At 44.7% G+C, this 22,291-nt stretch overlaps 1 protein-coding gene across 5 annotated transcripts in view; it reads right to left on the bottom strand.

The window, feature by feature from the left end:
• The window catches only part of CSNK1G1 (casein kinase 1 gamma 1), a 108,157-nt gene that overhangs the window by 22,098 nt on the left and 63,768 nt on the right, over positions 1–22,291 (bottom strand). For all 5 annotated transcript variants that reach the window (XM_037394103.1, XM_037394102.1, XM_037394106.1 and 2 more), the window contains 2 exons: positions 9,928–10,079; positions 2,070–2,304 (listed from right to left, as the gene is read on the bottom strand). In XM_037394103.1, coding sequence (XP_037250000.1) covers positions 2,070–2,304; positions 9,928–10,079 — 387 coding nt within the window. The remainder of the gene's footprint in view (positions 1–2,069; positions 2,305–9,927; positions 10,080–22,291) is intronic.

The raw sequence follows: 22,291 nt of genomic DNA, 5'->3' as shown, positions 1-22,291 counted from the left end.
TAAAAGTTATCACAGGGAAGTTCACTTGCTGTCCATAGCTGTGCAAAACCACTTGGAACTTGTTACAAAAAAGCATAAAACATGTAAAGATCAGCTAGAAAGCATGAGATAACACAGGAGCTGTAAGACATACTGCCCAGCCTTAGGTAGAATCGGTAAGAGGTGGAAGTATTAATCACAGAGGAATAATAAAATAAAGCAGCTCCACAGTCCTCTGGACTGCCAGTGCCCGATGGTGCACCTGTGATGTGGTTCTGGATTATGTTATCTCCTCTGAACTACACAGGAACAGGCAGGGGACACTTGCAGGGAACTACCATGTTGCACAGTGCCAATCCTTTCCCAATTGCTTCTGCAGCTCATCACATCAGAGCAGCACAAACCCAGCTCCTTCTAGCACTGCTTTTCCTTGTGAAACACTTGCTGCTGTTGCCACGCAGATGTTATGATTATGAATGAAAAGGGGAAAAAAGGGACCTCAAGCCAAAGGAAAAAGCATCCTTAAAATAATGTACCAAAATGTATCAAAAACCCCAAGGGATGATACCAGACAGAACAACTAATCTGGAGCACAACTGCATGGGCCTGCCGCTGGGCTGGGCTGCACTGTGCGGACTTCAGTTCACTGGACTTGCAGACTGATTTGATGTAACCTCCTCTGCTCTGAATCTCCACCTGTAAGCAAATAACGTGCTCCACAGCCACAATCCAGAGCAGATCTAGTCATGCAGCCCACACGCTACGACAAACTGCGTGAGCTGTCCCTGATGCTGCAGCATCTGCAAGAGGAGAAAAAGGCAGTGCTTTGCACAGCATGACTCTCCTTCAAAAGTAGCAGCAAATTTCACTCTCAAAAGATGCTGGGGGTGAGAACATTCAGCAGAAGGGAACTGAGATGACAGTTCCTGCAGGTTACACTCACATAGCTGTAAAAATGGGGGGGGGGGGGGGGGGGGGGGGGGGGGGGGCGGGCGGTAAGAGGCTGTCCTGGGTAATTTAATGCAATGATACAGATGAACTTCTTGGGAAGATGGCTGACTGCACTTGTCTTTCAGAAAAACTGTAATCAAACTCCTTTATTTTTAAATGTGAAGGGACTGACTCCACTTGGGCTGGCCTCACCAGCAAAGCATCAGCCCCACAAAACCCCTCTGGGCAGCGACAGCCCCCGCCACAGCCAGCAGCTAATCCTCCCCTCCTCAAATACATGCACCCAGAACAGAATCTTCCCCGGCATGAGCCACAGCATGAGCTGCAAAACCTGCACGGCAATGGCTCCTAAAGAAGGCACACAGTGTACTTCAAATGCAAGCACATCTTCCTTCCATATCCACCTGCAGAGCACACCCCCAGCACCAGCAGCTTCCGAGCCTGCTCCCACTGCAGCTTCTCATTCCTCCATCCTTTCCTGACCCTTCACCAGGTTTTCCAAAATGAGAAGTCGGGCTCATCCCTCCTTACTCCCCAAAGAAAGAGTGCTCTCCAAGAGACATGAAAGCCAGTGATGCCTTGATCTCATAGCTGGAAGGTTGCTCAAAGAAGGTTCAATTATCTTACTGCTCTTGTGAGTTTAAGTGAATATAAACATTTAATAAGTTTTTTTGCCTTTCAGCCACAGAAAGGTAATCTTCTGGTATGAAAGGCGGCAGTGAGGAGAGGAGATCAAGGCCAGGTTTAACATTAGTTAAATCATTAATTTTCTCCAACCAATTATTAGGTCAGGGAACATCCAACTCCTGACACCTGAAACTGGAAGGTATAGCTGTGCTATAATAATCTATTTGGTAATCATTTAGTGCAGCAATTACTACCCACCTACTTGTCTTTTATCAGTGTAGGGTTGCTACCAGTTATTTAGTTCCCAATAAAAACTGTAATTATGAGGCTTGCAACATTTCAGCTGTCTCAAATCCTCAAAAGGGGGGAAAAAAAAAGTCTCACAACTGAAAACAGCATCATGGCATTGAGAAGTTTACAAACAGCTCAAAGGGCACGAGAGACCCATAAGCCAAACTACTGTTGGAGGTCTACACAACTTGGCATGGCAAGCTCCTACCAACCACACAGACCTTTGCCAAGATGAGTGTTGATGGACATATATCTTGCCGTTCCAGTTAAGCTTTTGTGTTCCCTGTAAGGTATGTGTTTTTTGGTTTCCGGGTCAATGTACTCCTTTGCCAATCCAAAGTCTATGATGTGAATGACATGCTCTTTCTTATTGCCTTGCCGGCCAATAAGGAAGTTTTCTGGCTTGACGTCTCGGTAGATGAGGTTCTTTGAATGCACGTACTCCATTCGAGATATCTGCAAAACAACAAGTCATTTGTGAGCAGACCAGCTACCTCACTCCCCCAGCTAACAAGGCTACAAGGTTTTGTTAGCCCACCACTGAGCCTCAGCTCAGTGCTACCTCCCATTTCAGCTACTCTATGAGAAATGCAGCAACAGATGGAGTGAGTGAACTAAAGCTGCATTTCTGATCGGAGCTGGGTCATGTCCTCTGATGAAGTCTCGGAAAAGGAATTTGTCATCCCCTCCTTTCTCTGGCTACCTGACTTAATTCCTACAGAAGCTGCAAAGGCTGTTTCTGTAACGTTACCACCGGGACATAGCTTTTGGAAGGATGCCACAGGGAATTGCAGCAGACTTTTTGTATTGATTTTAAACATACTATACCAGTTACCAAGAGCTCTTCCCTTGCCCACAGCCTTCCCTTGTTGCTCTGTGTCTTACCACCTTCCTCCCTCAACTCATATGTTGTCTTAGACATGCCAAATTCTTCATGGAGGGGGATTTTTGGGCAGGCAGAAGCCTTAAGATCCTCAACACTGACTAAAAATAATAATTAACCTCATTGGTTGTCAACTAGGAATAGCTGGAATATTTTTCAGCTTTTGACTAACTTGGTTCTGGCAGTATTACTGAGAAGATAAAAGGGCAGGAACCCCGATTCCGACGCAAAGGAGGGCCATTTCCCCTTTAACAATGTACCTTATTATTCAGATGCTTATCATTAATATTGCTTTTGAAATGAAATATATTGCAGGTGAAGTCTGAATAGGTCACCAAGCAGTTCTCCTTTAAGTTCCTAACTTAATAGATGATTTCTAAGTGGAAATTACTCACAATTTCATTTAATTTATTCCCTTTTAATTTCCTTCTGAGGTTTTAAACAAAAACCTGTGAATTCCCATTTATAGCTGTCCTGGTCTGCAGCTGCCCTGCATGCTGTAGAGCATGGTGGCTTTTTTTAAGCAAGATGGTTCAATGGAAAGGTCATTTGAAGCTACCTGTCTGCATGCAGGCTTGCAACACAATGAAACCATTGCAAAGCTCCTGCAAACTCCAAATTTTGCACTAACAAGCATCTGTCCTGGTTTCAGCTGGGATGGAGTTCACTTTCTTCCTAGGTGCTAGTCAAGTGCTGTGTCTTGGCTATGATGTGAGAACAATGCTGATAACTGCACTGATGCTTTCATTTGTTGCTTGGGTGATGTTTATACTAAGTCAAGGATTTGTCTGTTCCTTGGGCCCTGCCAGCCAGAGGGCTGGGAGGGGGCACAAGAGACTGAAGGGACACAGCCAGGTCAGCTGCCCTGAAGCAGCCAAAGAGGTATTCCATACCGTGGGACGTCATGCTTGATATAGAAACTTGGAGGGTTAGCTGAGGGGGGATGGCTGCTCGGGGACTGGCTGGGCATCGGTCAGCGGGTGGTGAGCAGTTGTGCTGTGCATCCCTTGTTTTCCTTTCTCCCTTTTCCTTTGGATTTTATCCTTTTCCCTACCTTTCCATTATAACTATTATTATTATTATTCTTTCCTTTTTATTCTGTTTAAATTATTAAATTGTTCTTATCTTAACCCTTCATGCCCTATGTTGGGTGCCAAAAAAGGACTGTTGTGGTTTAACCCCAGCCGGCAACCAAGCACCACGCAGCCACTTGCTCCCCCCCAACCCGGAAGGGTGGGGAGGAGGATCGGAAAGGAATGCAAAACTCAAGGGTTGAGATAAGAACAATTTAATAACAATCTACAGAGCTAAGGGCCACACCACTGCGGTGGACCTCACAGTGTGATGCTATCGGATTCCGGGAGCACCTAAGCTGAGAGCCACCAGCTGGTGCCCCCCCCAAGGGAGCTCCCTGCAGGGAGTCATTAGTTCCTGAGCAGTTCTGCACTAGGTCGATACTGGCAGGACAGCTCCACAGCTCCCGCATGGGGCAGGATCCTGGAGTCTGGATCACCAAGCCAGCTCTTCCTCCAGCTGAGCAGCTGCCCAGGCAGCAGTAACCCCACGTCAGTCCTTCCAGCCATTCTGCTTGCCTTGACCGTGAGCACCACTGGGCTGACAGACACTGACTGCTCTTTGGCTTCCCGCTCCGACTCCAGAAGCATTCTCAGCTGGCAAATCCAGACCTCTTTTTCTCTTTACAGACCCTGGATCCACACCTGGCTGAAAGCTCCATATGTGTGTGTCATCATCCTGCTCCCAGAGGTTTATCAGATGCCTTATTTTGAAGGAAAACCTACTACATTTCCACCACCACAAAAGAAGTTACAGGCAGGAGGGGGCAGCACTCCTTATGAAATAAAAAATGATGTGCAGAGAGAGGGCAGTAGACAGGAAAAAAATGACTGCAGGTGAATCAATCTTAAAAAACAGGACTGGCTCAAAGGCTTTTTCAAAGATGGTAACAGCACGTGTTGCCATTTCCCTCACCTCTAAGTAGTGATTTATTTCAATGTGCTGAGAAAATGGGTTTCACAGCTAACAGCCATTATTTCTAATCAATTACAGGATGATGCAGAACAGAGCAGATGCTCTGCACTTCAGCCATTCTTCACGCTTTGAATCACCTACAGGACACAGCAGCAGGTTGGAAGACAAAAAGGTATGTTGGGAGGCAATTCAAATCAAGATGCAACCCTTAAAACAGGAACAAAGTGTTTCCTTCCCTCTCAATACATAACAAACTTTCACACAGAGCCTGACTGGCTCATTTGTCCCTGCTACCAAAGAAGCTCAATTGTTGAAATGGTCAATAGCAATTACACAACCTGAAAAAAAGCCTATTTTTTTTGTTCCTTAAAAACTCACATCAAGCTGCATTGGCCAGGACAACAACTTGGACAGCAGAGATGTCAGATGAACCTATACACTCCAGCAGCACTTAAGAGATACTTATTTACCTGCCTCTTTTGCTTCACCACACACACACAGAGATGCTCTCAGATCTTTCATATTCCTTTTTCTTTACTTCCACCTGCCTGGATGCTTCATGATGTGCTGTTGGAGAGCTGTGCACAGCCAGTGATGGCTGAAAGACACTCCAAGTCAGAATGATGTTTGCCAGAGTAGTCTCCATGCTTTATTCACCCTGACAAGACACTCACCCTGCTTATGGCTGCTAGTGATGGGGGGCTGGTGACTATCTGTGCTGCATCACCCTTTCAGGCTTGCTGCCTGAGAAGAAACTAGCAGTGCTAGTGCAGCACAGCCTCGGCCTGACTCAAACCCATTGCACAGCTGAAGAAGAGGAGTTCCCACTCCAGAAATGTGCTGGATGCAGAGACACAGTGCCCACTCCTTTGTGTTTGAACCACAGGCTCAAATGTCTGTGCATTAATCCTACAGTCAGAGAACCCACTGCAAGGAGCTACAACTGTCAGAATTGCTTTTACACTGGAAAAACAGTCACTGTGAAGCAGTGTTAACATCTGCTCTGTTATTTTAACAGCAATAAAAACAGACTATGGCATTTTATTGTAGGGCACAGAAACACTAGGGGTGGATGGGAGACTCTGCTTGTAAATTAAAGCAGGATTTCCATGGCCATGGCCAGCCAAGTCCATCTTCAGAGCCACAAATCTCCATTTCAGTTGTCAGAGAAACCCCTAGAAGGGGAGAGTATCCCCTGGCACACCGCAGGACTCCTGCAGTGCAGCTGAGGAATGAGAGGATATTTGTGACATTTAACCAGATGACAAAGAAACCCATGCTTTTATTTTCCTTTCTTCTGCCAAGGAAGCAAGTGTAATAAACCCTTTTCCCCCAGAAAGGTAACTCTTAAGGATCTGATCTCGATGGCAATGTCATGTCTAGACCCTCTTGATAAATTTGAGCCCTTCTTCCACACGCCACCTGCTTGAATATAGATCAGATCAGCAGAGATAAAAAAATGCCTTCTGTTTAAAGGCTGTTTTGGTGTCTTTTATGAAAGACAATTTTGATGGGTCACCACTCAAAAAACCTTTTCACCATGACTTGGTCCAGACCTCAGCTGGAAGTATTTGCACAGTGCCTAGCACAATGGACCTTGCTTCTGACAGCAAGCACTTAAGCAAGGGTGAAAATAACATTTACTCCTGAAAAAACTGAGTTGTCAATGAGTATCACAGATGTTGGACCTGGCCAAGAGTGGAAAAGTTAAAGCCAGAATAAAAAAAACATTCTCCCCCAGCCCAAACACCAAGTCAGCTCTGCAAAGCCCTAAGATGCCTTCCAATTTATGGGCTTTAGGGAACGTTATTAGTGCAAGCATTTTTAATTGCCAAGCTTTGCTTCATTCAGGAACATCAACTGCTTGATCTATTCAGTTGCACAGAGAGGACGGAGGAAGCAGTTCCAGTGTGATGCTTGTAGCAGAGCAACATGAAACACTGGAGACACAGAAGTTACAGCAGTAACAGAGCTGGAAAACTTCCACCAGGGAAGGAAAACAGAGGACTCCTTCAATGCAGGTTTTCACTGAGAGGTATGAAATGGTGGTATTAGACCAAGAACATTTCTGATCTGGCTCAAGCTACGTTTGGTAAGCTGCTGCCACAGCTCTGAACACAAGGCACACTTACCAGAAAAATATGCAAGCCTAGTGACAAACCTGAGGGCTGTGTGGCTCATCCCCCTGCCAAGGCATGACCTTCCTACTGTGTCATCTCATCTGAACAGATTCCAGAATAGGGTCGTCTTCTTGAAGACTCATCCTTGTCTGGTCTCTATCTCCCTCATCCAGGAGTCGTCTTGATGTAAAACCATGTTTAAATTCTCCTACAATCATGAGCGACACTCCTTAAATCAATGACGATGTATTTGTTTCTCCTACAGGGCTTCTCTTTCTTCTAACATCTGTAGAATAAAAGGATCCGCCCCAGTCCTGAGATGCTGCTACCTGTCAAGGTAAGTAAGACCAGCCAAGCACATATGCTTATTAAAAGACACTTTTCAGGGATGCCTCTGGTTAAAAATTGACCACTGGACACAAAAAAAGGAGATCAAGTGCCACCACACTGCATCTGAAGTTCCTGCCTAGTTTTAGCATGCAGGACACATGTAGATGTGTCAGAGATGTACTGCAGCAGCAGTCAGGCTTAAGGAGGGAGAGCAGGGTGAAGGCAGCTAAACAGGACCTTGAAAGCAGCAGTTGGTGCTGTCAGGCTGAGCCTGCAGCAGGCAACGACAAGGAACCATGCAATGGCCGAGAAGGAACTAGATGCTCCGAAAGACATCAGGATCATCACAGGCAAGTGAGGGGAGAAAGATCTAAGGGACAAAGGGGTGGACACTTAACACCCCACTAGCTCAGGGCACCCTCGCTGCCAGTGTTGCTGCTCCAACAAGTGCAAAGACATCCATGGCAGATCCCTCTGGAGAGGATCAAACCTAAGGTGGGAGTGGCAATGCAAAGGTGACTCCCAGGACTGGGGTCATCTCCTGGGAACTCCCTGAGCTCCATGCTGCAGAGGGGCCTCCCAGACAAGTAGTACTGCTTTACCTTTGGGTGGTCTTCCTGGCCTTAAAAAAAGATATAATTTGATGGCATTTTGGGGAGAACCCAACCAGAGTAGCAGTTTTCTGCAACGTGCTAAGTTGTCCCTCACTCTCTACATCAGGGCAGGGTGTTCCTCTCTGCTGTCTGGGTGGTAACAGGCCACTCATGTTTTTGGAAGTCTCCCTGGATATTAGGCTTCATTAACAGGTGTGTCAAGCATCAAAGAAGAGAAACGCTGCTCATGCAATGCACTGGATTCTGGCAATGAAGTCTTATGTCTCCTCACGCCTGTGAGTAGAATTACAGTAGCTTAAGCAGGCTTGACTGCTCTTGCTTTTGACCAAAACATGATTTATGGAGGCAAACCAACTGAATATGACAGTCCAACTTCCCTTCTCTGATGTCTCTCTCACACTGGACTGTGACACAGTGACTGCAACAATTTAGCATAGGAACTAAGACAAATCCAAGACAATTCTCCCCAAAGCCTTGTGGTTGGAGTGAAGGGTTTTCATTGCAGTCAAGCAGTAAATGCCAGTCGCTTCAGAAAACATGTGTCCGAGGGCCAGGTGAGCCTTTCTCCCAGGAAACTTCCCAGGGAAGGAGACAGGGCACATCTGAAGATGCTAAATCTGTCTCCTTAAATGCTCCTAGGGCTTGGCAAAAGGCAGATGGACACTGCTGTGACCATCTTGATTTCCCCAGCAGTCATATGGGAATAAATTTACATCTCTACAACCAAAAGGTCACACAAACTACATCCAAGGTTTTGCCATCTGTTGCCACTTGATATAATCAAAAACAATACTATAAATTGTTTTTCCACTGATGAACACTCAAAGCCAACAAAACTAGACTGCTCAGCCATAGGAGGACAACTTCATGAACCCAATACCAAGCAGGCACTGTTCAAACTTTTGCATCTGTGACCTCAATTTTCCATTTGAGATTCTGCTGTGGCAAACTTCAGTTTATTTAGAAAGGATTGTGTTCCTCACTCCCTTACTATCTTCACTTTCCTTCGGCACTTCTATCCACTGATATGTTAACGTGAATATACAGTCCCAGCTCTGCTGTGCCACTCGGGTATCTGCAGATCACAGGTTGAAAACCAGAAAGCCAAACTGAAACAGTAACTGATTGGCCCTACTGACTTGTGGAAGTTCACTCACCACGTTTAGTACATTCAGTTTTCACATTGTCCACTTCTAATGCAAACACAAATCCAAGCTACCACTTTCAGCTTGGTTTCCTTTTCAGGCAAATTAGGGGCTCTGTGATGCTGCCCATAGATCTATTATTTTCTACCTGTTAGTCGTTTAAACACATTGGCCAATTTTTACCAAATTTGACAAAGGCAGAGACCTTGAATGCTGGTATTTTGGCTAAGGAGAGCTCAGCTCCCATTGCTCTGAGAGGTTTCAGTCCATAAGCAGCCTGGCAGCACCAAACCAGTAAAACTGGTAAGAGGGTGGGAGGGTGCTGTGCTCAATGTGTGCTGGGGAGCGGGTAAGTAATAAGATGTTCTGGGTGATGTCCAGAGGGAGGGAGCTCAGCTGGGGTAGATACTGGGGCAGGGGTGTGTAGGGGACACAGGACGCAAGTCCATAGGAATCCAGCTTCACTGGTTCTGCTACGCAAGGAGCAAGTTTGCTCATAAGCATAATTTAGCCTTCCTTTCATGAGGAAGTTTTTCTCAAACCTGAGAAGCTTTCTTTTATAAGAAAGATGGAGAGAGATTATTTTATCAAGGCCTGTAGGGACAGGACAAGGGGCAACGTTTTTAAACTGAAAGAGGGAAGGTTTAGGTTGGGCACAAGGAAGAAATTCTTCACTATGAGAACGGTGAGACACTGGAAGATGTCTCCCAGAGAAGCTGTGGATGCCCTATGACTCCAAGTGTTCAAGGCCAGGCTGGACAGGGCTTTGAGCAAGCTGAGCTAGTGAAAGTTGTCCCTGCCCATGGCAGGGGAGTTGGACTAGGTCTTTGAAGGTCTCTTCCAACCCAAACCATTCTGTGATTCTACAACGGAAGGAGATTCTCTCTCCAACCAACAGACATCCCCATGACCCCAACCTTCAGCTAACCCAGGACTGACATAAACATGAGTCGGCATCATGTGGGCTGCCGGGCAGAGCCCTGCCCACTGCTACTCACCAGCTGGATGGCTATCATTAATACCGTCTTCAAAGTGAACGTCCTATCACAGAGGTCAAATAAATCTTCCAAGCTAGGACCAAGCAGCTCTAGTACCATGGCGTTGTACTTTCCACACGGTCCGAAGTAATACACCTGGGGAAGCCCTTCAGCTGGAAGAATATGAAAACAATTGACATCAGTCAACAGGACAACGTTAATACCCTTCCTCCTGCCTGTAAATCTTTCACTGGGCAGAGCCTTTATTTTTACCTCTTGAGTGTCCTTTTTGTCTGATCTTGCCCAGCAAGCAAGTAAGTTTCAGCACACACTGTGAATGAACCGAAGGCCAAATCAGTGCAGGCTTTGCTGAGCTGCACCCTTGAATAGACAAATGGATTTCAAAGCAGTAACAGTACCACATGAAAGCACCTAGCTTTGGCAGCTTAAACACTTGGACTTATGGAACAAGACATGGAGTTCCCTACGTTGCACTAAACACCAGGCAGAGTACAACCCCAAATGTGGGCTGGCACTTGGTCTGAGCAGTTAGGAAGATGATAGCCCTTGCAGAAAATGAAGCATGTCCAAAAAAGGGCTGCTTTTTCAACCAAGATAATACATAGCCATCATTTTTCTGCACAAAGTTTATTCTTATTATACTCATGAGAAAGGAAAAAAAATAATCCCTTCATAAAAGGGAAAAGATTGAAATTTTGACCCATCTCCATGTAAAAATAAGCAATTCATAGTCATTAAGCATATGTGCGAACCATTTTGCTGTAAGTCGCACACAAAACTCTCAACACCCAACTGGCAGGAGCCAGAGCCTACCCTTCCCACCTAACAGCTCAGCAACAGATTTCTCAGCAAGAGTACGCAATATTTATACTCAGCTGACAGTGGCTTTTTGCATGGATTAGCTTTCTGAAAGGCACCAGAAGAAAAAACCAGTCTCACTGTCTGAACACTCACTGAGCTGCACAGCACTCCCTGAATTACCTTTTAGTCAAAAAGAAAAATCAGACCAGCTCACACAGGGAGGAATTCAGTGCAGGACCAACTGCAAATTTTTCTAATCAGCGTCTAGCACAGGTGCTTGGCATCCCTGCATCAGTATCCAGCTGCATAACACTTCTATTAAAAAACATATTTCCATTCTACATCTCATAAGCAGTTGCAAAACACAACGGAAGGGGTTTTTTTTGAAATATGGGGTTTTGTCCTATGTCAAAACAACACCTTTGCTTGAATACACAAAGATACAACGTGCTGCTATCCAGTGTAAAGTCTCAGCACAGGGAACACTACTATGTACACAGCCTATATTCAGACATATATATGTCAGACACACAGACACAGAGCTCTGTAAATTATATACCGTGGGACCTGAAATCATACTGATTATACATTTTACAGCCTGTTTCAAGTATATGCATACACCCCCCTATATTTACGTAACAGATCAATATTAAAAATAGCAAAAAACTTCACAAATTGCCAGACACCAGAACCAAATTGTTTGTATAACTGCAGTTTTGTACCTGCTCCACGGCGTGCTCAAGCAGCCTAGCCCAGCACAGGTCAAGGCAGTGGAACAGGGTAACACTACAGCTGGAGTGTGTCAGCAGCATAATTTTATGTCCTACTACAGATTTAATAAAGTCTCATTAATCCACCCAACAACACTCACAAACTTGCCAACAATACAATAAATGCAGCACTGAGATTAGTAAAGCTTAAATACTACAGAACTTATGCTCCCATGTATTACTCAAAAAGAACAAAATGCAGCTTGACAAAGATTACTGTAGGATGGTTTTAATCTCATTAACTCACATGCTTGGGGAATCATATTAGGTATCTGTCATCAGGATGCATTAAAGACATGTTACAGAGTACTGCAAGAATTCCCAGCCTAACTGGAGTTTTATATCCTATGTAAAACATTTACCCAACCTGGTCCTGGGAGGCTATTGTTCCTAACACAGCTTCATGTTTTAGGAAGCATTAACAGCAATTAAGTCCTCTAAGAAAACAGGATGGTCTGATACAGAAGCAATTCAGAAAGCCAAACAATGATGGGATGTGGTCCAGGCAGCTCCAAAACATTTTCAAATATCCCCAAATCAACATAAAAGATAATTTAATGCCATCAGCTTAGTGATGAAGGCTTGAGTAATTGCAATAGCTCTTGAAGTAACTCATGGTGAGCTGCTGAGTTTTCAGTAAAACCTGATGAGGACTTACCTACATAATTACCTCTAATACCAAGATCATCATCTCTACTTTTTAAGAGAATAAAAGAAGAATAGCAGGGAATAATAGAAGAGAATAACAGAATATGAGAAGTTTAAAAATGAGACCATTATAAATTCAAGACATAAATACAGTGAGTACTTGTACCACAATGTCTGCATCAGGGTAACAGTCTTGAAAAGTGCAAATCAGGAAGGAAACCACTCGGATTAGGAGTGTGCTAATTAAGGTATACAGGAGAATTAAGATTGCAGGAAGGCTCTTAAGGAAAGTGAAGAATCCTGTTCCCAGAGCAAGGGGAAAGGCATACATTTACAGCCTTACTTGGATAAAGAGACAACACTGCAATTAAAATTAAATTCCTACTGAGTATAAGAACTAGGAAGGTAAATTGCAGCAAGACTCAGAAGATGGGCATTTCATGCAGGGGAGGAAGGAACACAACTGTTTAGTGCTCTCTGGGGTCCCAGCGCCTTCAGTTAGCTTTACCCACGCAAAGCCTCATGAGTCGAGAGTGCCATTGGAGTACTCTTCTCAGCTTCAGAACTCAGGAGGGCTATGCTCTTGGTGGGAGCTCCTGCAAGATGAAGTTGTAGTGAAGAAAAAAGCATCCTAAGTGCCAGACTACAGAAGACATCATTAGTTTCAGGCATATTTTCAGGATTTGCTTTTTCTGTGAGGGTTTTCAGCAGCAACGCTGCCAGCTCTGCAGTCAGGAACTTACCTATGGGCTTTGCTAGAATAAAAACGCTGTTAACATGTATCTGATTTTCAGACCCAGGTACATCGCTCATGTATCCTGGACCTGAAAGAGCATTGCTGACAAGCCCTATGGAGCCTCCCAGCCCAAGGCAGGGCTCGTCAGGTCCACAGTAGTTAGTGAAATAAAGTTATGAGGGACATAGGGTAACACACCCTCAACTCACTCAACGTCACAAGTCAATATTTAGCATCTTTTCAGGAAGAGGCAAGGCTTGAAAGAGAAGTTGTAAACTTGATGTAAATATTAAAGGGTCCCTGTTGCCTGCAGGATCCAAGGAGGCAGATGAAGCTAGACGATTTTGAGGTGGTTCTCTTCAAACATGAGATACAGGCATCTCTGGACCCATTCTTCTTATAAACAGTAAAAAGGGTCAGCCTAGGAAAATCTGTATAAAATGTTATTTACTCACAGTCCATCTGCATAATTCATGATGTAGCTTGGCTCTATTCCAGCAACAAGCAATGTGTCCTGGTGTCACCAAGTCCATTGCCGTGGTGAACCACAGGAATCCACAAATATCATCAGTAGATCTGTAAATACTTAAGAAGGACATTGCCAACAAAAAAGACTGACTGAGGAAAAAGTATCTTTTGTCTGGGCTATCAAACTTGAGGTTTTTAACGGTGAGCAATTGTGTTGGCAGAGGACTGAAAAGGTCAAACAAAGCCATGGTGCTGTGAAGCAGTCTGTCCTAGATGTGCAGTTCCCAATTCAAAGAGTGCAGGATGAAAAGCCACAGGCAGAGCAGAGGTCTCATCTTGAGGATTCAGAGGTACAACTCAACACTTAAAACACAAATCCTCATCAGTTTAACACAATTAATGTACAAAATTGCATCTGAACAAGGAATTGTTCCATGGCATTAAACAACACACTAAGGAAAGAAAATATAGGCATGACACGTGCAGGTTCTCCTTTGGAGAAAAAGCAGCCTATTACAGTGGAGGCTGCTGCAAGCAAAAATCATCTGAATTTGCTTAACAGCTTTGGTCTTGCTGCCGAGTGATTTGGCTTGAGTACATGTAAAAGGCCCTGCTCCACCCTTGCTCTCGTGGAAAGTTTCTCACCCCAATAAACAGACTGATCACTGCACTGGAATACACAGGCAAATTCTGCTATTTCAGCAGTGCGATGTCTTGGAAAAAATTCAAGCTGAGCACAGCGAAAACCTAGCACAGCACTTAGGAGATTAAAGCATCGTGTCTGGAACAAGAGCAAATGCAGACATCAAAGCCAAAAACCCAAGACTTTGCTTCCACCACACTCCCAAGCAGCCACACGACTCTGGCCTCGGGTTTCCCAAGATGCTAAAACTCTCACTGCTCCTGCAGGCTGCCACCAAAAGGGACTGTCCCATCCTCACTGCACCCTCATCCATCCCACCACCTGCACATGCTCACATGGCTGAGCAATAAGCCAGATCAACCCCAAAAAAGCTTGTTATTTGCTTGAGCTGGAATGCAAGAACAGGAACAGGAATAAACAGCAGGACCACTGCTCTTGGAGAGTGCTTCATTTGAGCTGGATTAACACCAGGGAACTACGCCTTTCAGCAAATTTCCATTGCAAGACCAAGCATCCTGGCTGATTCAGGTAGAGCTGTCTTGCTGCCACACACTTTACAGCATGACTAATGGCCCTAGTAACTCATCAGACATCCAGCATACTCCAACAAGCCACATTAACGCAGGCATCAGATGCAGAAGCATACGAGGCAGTCCAAAGCCATTTCCAGGATTGGTTACGAGATGGTGACTGGCAGAGCCGTCAATCAAAGGTTATGCCCAAGGGAAATCTGCTTTTGCAGCATCTGCGCCATGTGGAAGGTGCAGAAAGAGGAAACCATCTGCTGTGGCAGAGAATACGTACTGATGCTCTGTATATGAGCATCATGACAGGCTATGAATAAACCTTGTGCAACAGTGAGCAGCCCAAAATACACCCAAGAGGAGATGAGGCAGCAAGTGCAGGAAGCTTCACGTGGCACCTGCAACAGTGGAGGCGCAAAAGCCAAGTCACTGTACATCAAATCGCCATGAGACAACCACAGCTTGTGAACACTGAACAATACTGGTGGCTTCTGAATCACCAGGTTTTTTTGCTCCCATGGGAAACCGGTTTCCACTGCCCTTAGATGTGGTGTGGCCAAATAAAGAGAAGCTGGTGTCTTCAATTTCAAGAAGAATAACAGAAGAATTTCATAACCTCTCTTCATGCAGCCTTCAAAGCTGAGCTCTACTGCAAAGGGGGGACACTCCTGAGGAACACCACATTAGATATTCAAAGACAGAGGGAGGGGGGAGCAGTCCAGCGTCAAACAAATAGCTGATGCTCAGTGCAAAACCACACTCTACATGAGCAGCAAGAACTATTCTTTGTAGAAATGGATGCAGAGACAGGACAGCAGCATTAGTGCACAAAAAGTTCTGTGTGCTTTAAGCAACACTGATGAATGGGATGTAGATTGTCACAAAATTCTCACTGAAAGCAGAAAGTTGATTTTTACAAATCACAAAACAAAAAAATGACATGATAAACAGCATAAACAGCAACTGTGTGAGAGCTGAACATCTATAGCTAAAACTAAACATGTTCCAAACAAATTAAACAAATTGCTTTAGAGTAGTCAACCCATGTAAGCTGATTACACTAATGAAGATCTACCCTTCTCTTAATTTTCAAATCAGAATAAAAACCTGGATGAAACAGAAGCTTTGCTATCAGCATCGGACTGGGCCAAGATCTTACCTTCTAACCTCATAAAACACACCCTGTGATAGTGAGTTTAAATCTACCCGAGTATGCTGGTTAACAGGTTACGTCTATGAGCTGCAGTTAAAAAGGCTTGTTCTGACGTTCAGGTTTTTGAATAACCAGCTCAAATATAGAAAGAGGACAGAAAAGTTAAGATAGGCTTGTTACTTGGAATAAAGTTATCCTAAGGGTCTTTCAAATATTTGATTGCATACATTTCAGAGATGTCTTATTTCAAAGCAGGACTGCAAAAGCTTTTCAATATGGCACTTCACCTTCAACGTTAACTGCAGGAGTCTGGGGAAGGACAGAGATTTTAAGCAATCGAGGATATTTTCTCTTGTTTAAGAAAACACCCAGCAGTTGAGGTGCAAAGGAAAATGAGCAGAAAATACAACTTCTGACTCAAGCACCAACGCACCTGCAGCTGTGCTACAGGTGGAATAAGTAATGGCACAGGGTCTGCCACAATCTTGCCAACCACTCCCAAGATTTTAAAAACCTTGAACTGGCATTTGATTAGAGAGACAATCAAAAAATAGTAAGCTGATCCAAAACACACACAAAACCATCAATACACAGAAGTGGGGTTCGAGCGGCACTGTGACTCAGTGGTGACCGCAGGCAGAGGATGGTAGGCACTGCAGCAGCTCCCTTCCCACCACTCTGGCAAGAGATCACAGAGATGACCAACCTGCTCGGGAGTTACAAGTGTTTTCAGCCTGGCTTATGACTGTAAAGCTTCCGAGTAATTTCCTTGCTCTCCTGAGCTTTGATACTGTGGTTGGAGAACCAATTTACCTTTAGTTTTCTCTCACTCATCTGAACAGAGTGAAGAGTAACTGGACCTGTCCAGAGCACCTAGCAGCATCCCAGTGTCTGCTGCCCACTTCCCTGTGATGCTGCCTGAGAGGCAGCTGGATCACCACTGGCTTTGGCTCCTCTGGGAGAAGGGGCCCTCAACACAGAGCACTGCTTAGCAAGAACCGGTCCCAGCTGCTCCTTTCCCTTGCCCAAAGCCCAGCAAGGAAAGCAGCAGAGAGGGCTGTCACAGTAGCCACTAGGTAAACCACCTCCTCAAACCATGACTGGCTGTTGTGCTGGCCTTCTCTGCTCTCAGGCCCATTTATTCTAGGTATCTCCTCTGTAACTGCTCACCCTCTTCCAGATGGTATCTCAGCAGCCCTTTCTCAGTGTCATTATGAGCTCCTCTTATTCATGCTCCCCCACAAACATCCTCCTGCTCCGTTTGCTCCAACTGCTGCCAGACACTTGGCTCTCTGCTGCCAGCTTTTCACATCTTTTTCCTGCTTCAGTTGGGCAATGAATCATCTCCCTTCTAGCAAATGCTAAATGCTCCAGCGTCACCACCCAGCAGGAGTACCTGTGGCAGGACTTTCTGCTTAAGCTCATCAGCAGGCAAGAAGGGCACAGAGCTGCTGGCGAGAGGTAGGAGAGGCAGAGCAAGGTGCTTGCCCTGCCCTTGGATGTGGAAGAGGCACAGCTCAAACACTCTCTGAACCCAAGAGGTACTTGGAAATAAAACATGGGAGAATGAATGTCACAGGTTGGATCAATACCTTCTTTCCTGACAACCGCAGAGCAAGCCAAGCTTATAATGGGAAGAGCTGACATGCAGCACACAACGGCACAACAGCTGAGAACAAGCCATGAGTAGACAGAGTTACTGCCACCTCTAATGAGTTTGCATGCCTCTGTGCAGACATCAAGACTCCAGCTTTACTTCTGAAACCCAGCATATTTTGTACACCATCTCTGGATATGAAAGATGTATAAAATCCCTGCTGTGTTTTGAGTAGCTTGTTAGTATTTGAATCTACAAAAAAAAAAGTTATGGAAAAAGGAACAGAAGAAAAACAGACACGGGAAGGACAGAAGGAAGAACATATTTGTTCTTGCTGCTGGTAAAAATCCAAATTATTTGATTTTACTTCAGTTGCAAAAAACCAATTTTCACGATCGTTGTTATTAAAACGAGGTGGCATTTCATTTTCCTTGAGTTGCACAAGCTGGTTTCCTGATATCATGGCTTGACTATTAAACAACTTTTCATGTACACGAGGAGAGAAGCAGTTTCAGAGAGGCTACCAACAGGACATTCACGTTTGTATTCATAAAAATAAAAAAAATATTGGGAGGAGAATCAGCCCAGGCTGGAAAGGCTAAGCTGCAGGAAGACTTTAAAAATCTGAGAAATTTACCCAGAAACCCATTCACAGGCATTTTTTAGCTGTAGTGAGTAAACTACAGTCAATGAAATTGTTTCAATTCTTGACCATGACAAAAGAACAAAGCACAACACAATAAATTGCTTTTTGGGCAAGTTTTGGGAGCCTGGATTCACATTTCTAGGGCTCAAGGGAAATGACTGCACTCAAATATCCACATTACCATCAAATTTCCTATCAAAATACCCTTTGAGACAATCTCTTGTTTCAGTGACGATGGCAGCTGGCATGTAAAGCAACATCTTAAGAGAAGGATCAAAACAGTATGTAATTTTAGAAGAGTTATTTTAAACCACCCAAAAAAGTTCTAGCTTAAGTTCTAGTGTAATCATCTACCTTTTCCTACACACCTGTGATACAAGGACAAGGGTGGAAGAAAGTATCAAAAGGTTTAGTTTCACATAACTCTTCCTGATACGCTTTCTGGGTTTCTTTGTGCACTCACTGCAGCCTATGTTTTTGCTGAAAGGTGTGAGAAGCTGCAGTGCTGCAGGTTTTTTTTTACTTCTTGAGGGTTAAGTGAGGGCTTACAGCAGCCTACTGAAGAGCCCCAAAAGCTCTTGTGTAATTAAAATATAGCCACATCATGAACCAGCTCCCCAGACTGCTTTTCTACCTCCAGGCTCGGCTTCACAGTTAGAAGGTATACGTCGCTCCGCACATCAGCTCCAAGCTGTTCAACCAGCCAGGCACCATTTGCAGCCTTTGCAGCTGGGAGCATGACTCCTCAGGATGGAGCCAGCAAGAAAGACGCGACCTCCTGCCTGATACGCTGCAGGTTGCTGCGCCAGGTGAGTTTTGCTGGTCAGTGTAATGCCAGACCACATCTGTGATAGCCAACATGGTTCTGCTGGTTCATACCAAAGAGAAACTGTTTCCTATTCAGTTTCCCCTGGCCGTGCAATTCCTGCGTTGGGTCAGCTCTACCTGCTGAAAGGGAATTAAGTAGCAGGTTTTGGCTGCTTCATTTTAACTGGGTAACAAAGGAATTGAGATGACTAAGGGTATGCTCCATGACTGCTTTTTTTTTTTTTTACTTTAAGAATAAGTTATGCATGCCAATTACATAACAGGTATAATCTATAGAAATTTTAAGAAAAATAAACAACAGAACTTCTAGGTTGCACGAGAGTGCTCAGCAGCACACAAATTTAACTCCAGATGCACTGCCAAGGAAGAGGTTACTTCTTGGCAGATGAAACATGCTAAGACAGCACCAATAATAAAAGACTTTTGCTGAATTGCTCCTCTGCTGTCCAGAGAAACGTTTTGATTTGATCACACCAAGTCCCAGGTGGCCCCTGCCCTTCATCAGCTCATCTCCATTGGAGACTGCTGGCTGGAGGCAGAGCTTTTACCAGCTCCTTACTTCCTTCCCATCCACGTGCCAAAAATTTATAGCGCGAGTTAAGTGATACTTTAAGCTTATGGCACGCTGTCCAGCTGCAAAATATGGTGAAACTGCCACAGTGACAACGTAGAGGGAATTTGACAGCTTGTTACAGCTCAGCTGCAAACCACATCTCCGTGCAGCAACCAGGAGTCATTCTAGCCAGGACAGCACAGCAACGTAAAGCAGAACTAGCACGTACAGGCAGTATTCGTTGTTGATCCAACAGCGTTTGGGTCTTGGATGACAGATCAGACCAGTCCTATTTAGCCAGATAAAGCAGACTTTATCAGACACGCAGCCTCTGCTTTGGGTGCTCAGGAGTAAGATGATGCTCGACCATGCTCAGACAGCTGAAGCTGGCCAGCTTCTGCATGCCAGACCATGGTGGGACAATCTGGGTGGTATTTCTGGCAGCACAACCCTACGTGCCACCCCCCAGCTATGCTGAGACCTGCTTGCAAAGCCGTGGGTGCAGCTTGGCCCCACAGCACTCATGCTGGTCCTACTGAGAGGGCTGCTTGATAGGAATACTTTGTGCTGCAATCAAAGATGGTTTAGCATCAGCACAGGACCCAACAGGAGGACTGATTAAAAAGCCATGAGATAGACATTTGCTCCCACAATAGCATCAAACTAATAAGTGACGGATGCTCAGTGTCAAAGATATGCAAACTCTCCACAAGTCAAGAGAGTGGCATTCATCAGTCCCGTAACTATTGCAGTGTTTGAGGGGAAAAAGGTTTTTTTCAGATTAGTAGGAAAGTGTTACCCACACAGTCCTTCCAGCCTGCTGGAAAACCTCCCACTCCCTCTTATGGCAAGAGAACTTCCTGCAAAACAGACATTCACAGGAGCTAAATAAAATACTACCTCCAGATATCATCTCTGTTTCACCCTAAGATAGCTGAGTACAAGCAGGTAGGAATAGAGTTTCCTTCAGGAAAACTGTTACTTTCAGACAGAAAAATTACTACAAAACAGCAGGTCTCCACCCAGGGCAGAGCTTGTTGGGAAGTTCCTCTGGCATACCTGGATCCATGATAGATTCAGAAGCAGAGTCTGTGGCTTATGTCTGAAATGGAAGGAAGTTTTTGAATAGCAGGCAGGGCACGGCTCAGAAATGCAAACTCCAAACCCATTTAATAGCCACTCTGGGAGGTGGGCAGCCCTACGCACCAGAACTTCACTTGCGTCAAACCTCTCTGGCACAACTCAAATGTTTTCCTCTTTAATGTGAAGAGCACCTTAAAAACCTTCAGCATCCACAGGATGCTTCTGTGCTTGGGAAGCACGAACATATGAAAGGGATCCTACTAAAACAGGCACTCGTCTTCCAAAAGGGAATCAGCTTGGTTTGAATCGAGGCAGTACTCAACACCTGATGTCCAGCCCTCCAGAAAATGAATTGACTTTTATAGAAATTAATTGAGGTCTAGAGCTAAGTGCAGCATCCCGACAGCTTGAAAAGTTTTCATACAAGGGCTAGGTAGGAAAGGGGTAAACAATGAAAGCAGAACACTGAGGCTAACTGGTTGCTACATCCTTATTAATCATGGGGGCTCTAATTGCTAACTGGGTTTACCATTCAATGTAAATATAAATTCCTAAGTTTACCTTCAAACACTGAGTATTTTCATCTCCTCGCTCAAATCGCGGAGGCACTCAAAGTCCCAAGCAAAACCTGGGCTGCTAGCAAGCACGAGAGATGTTAGCTCAGGGTTGGCTAGAAAGCACTAGAAGCAGAACAGAGACCTTGATGATTAAATGCCCGCCCCGCCCCCCCCCCCCCCCATCCCTCCAGCCGGACTCTTGCAGCAGTTGGGCCAGCAGCACACCAACCCATGCTTAGCAGACACTGCTGTCTGTCAGAAGAACCGAACGAGGCATCTGGGATGACTCAGATGAGTCCAACAGCTACAGATTTATGACCACCATTGCAGGGCATGTCAGCCTACAAGGAAAAGTGTCTGCAGGAAAGGCATTTTCAGCTTCCCAGCACTCTGCTGTTCCCCTCTGCACACTGCCCTGTGTCGCTGGGTTTGATTTGTGATTACTGCAATGAATACCGGAAGAGTAGGAGATGCACAAGGACTGTTCGAAATATTAAAAAGGAAACTGCCCTAAACTCATATTCAAATATTAATGGCCTTGCTTTAAAAGCATCTGATAGCTTCCAATTGACAAAGCCTAAATTTAGCCTAAGGAAGTCAAAACTTCTGATGTTAAAGGAGATCTGAAATGTGCACATCCAGGAAGCCCTTCCTAAGAAGGGAACTGCCACATTAAAAAACCAACCCAAAACATAAGTATTTTTAGATAGCAAAATATTCTTCAGAGATCAACAGCAAGCCAGCCCTGAATGCAGACAGGCTTTAACTGGGTGTGTTACAGTAATCCACTACATTTTATTTTGCATTTCAAAAACTCTGAAGTCAGAGATCCCTCCAGTTCAAAAGTTCATTGGACTGCCCTGACTTTAGAAAGAATGGTGATCATCAGCTTCATTAACAGTGCTGCTAAGTGTGAGGGACCTCCACATGTTGCACTTTTTGTTTGAAAAGGCCAGTTTCAGATGAATGAAATCACGTCTCCTTGCTGAGACATCTCAAACCTATTGCCCGTGGCACACTTCTTTGCAAGTTTTGCAAACGAAGGGAGTTTTTCCTCACTGTTAGAAAATTAACCCAACAGCTTAAAACAAGCGCTAGGGCCTATCACAGGTATCTGAAGTAGGGAAATGATTAAACATGAGATGTGACCCAAAGGCACAAGTCACTTTGTGCACAAAGTATAGCAGTTTTGTATCATTGTGCACAGATAAGTCACTTATTAAATACTTGTAGTAACTGAACACTGACATTCTAAAATATTTCCAAATATTTCTAACAAGGAGGCTGCAGTGCTCACCCAGAGTGTTGTAGCATGACAGCTACGAACAAACCTTTTCATACAAAGAAACAGGACACA

The sequence above is a fragment of the Falco rusticolus genome, chromosome 7, assembly GCF_015220075.1.
Source record: "Falco rusticolus isolate bFalRus1 chromosome 7, bFalRus1.pri, whole genome shotgun sequence".
Classification (NCBI taxonomy): domain Eukaryota; kingdom Metazoa; phylum Chordata; class Aves; order Falconiformes; family Falconidae; genus Falco; species Falco rusticolus.
The sequence above is the reverse complement of the archived record's forward strand: the minus strand, read 5'-3'. Positions and strand labels throughout refer to the sequence as shown.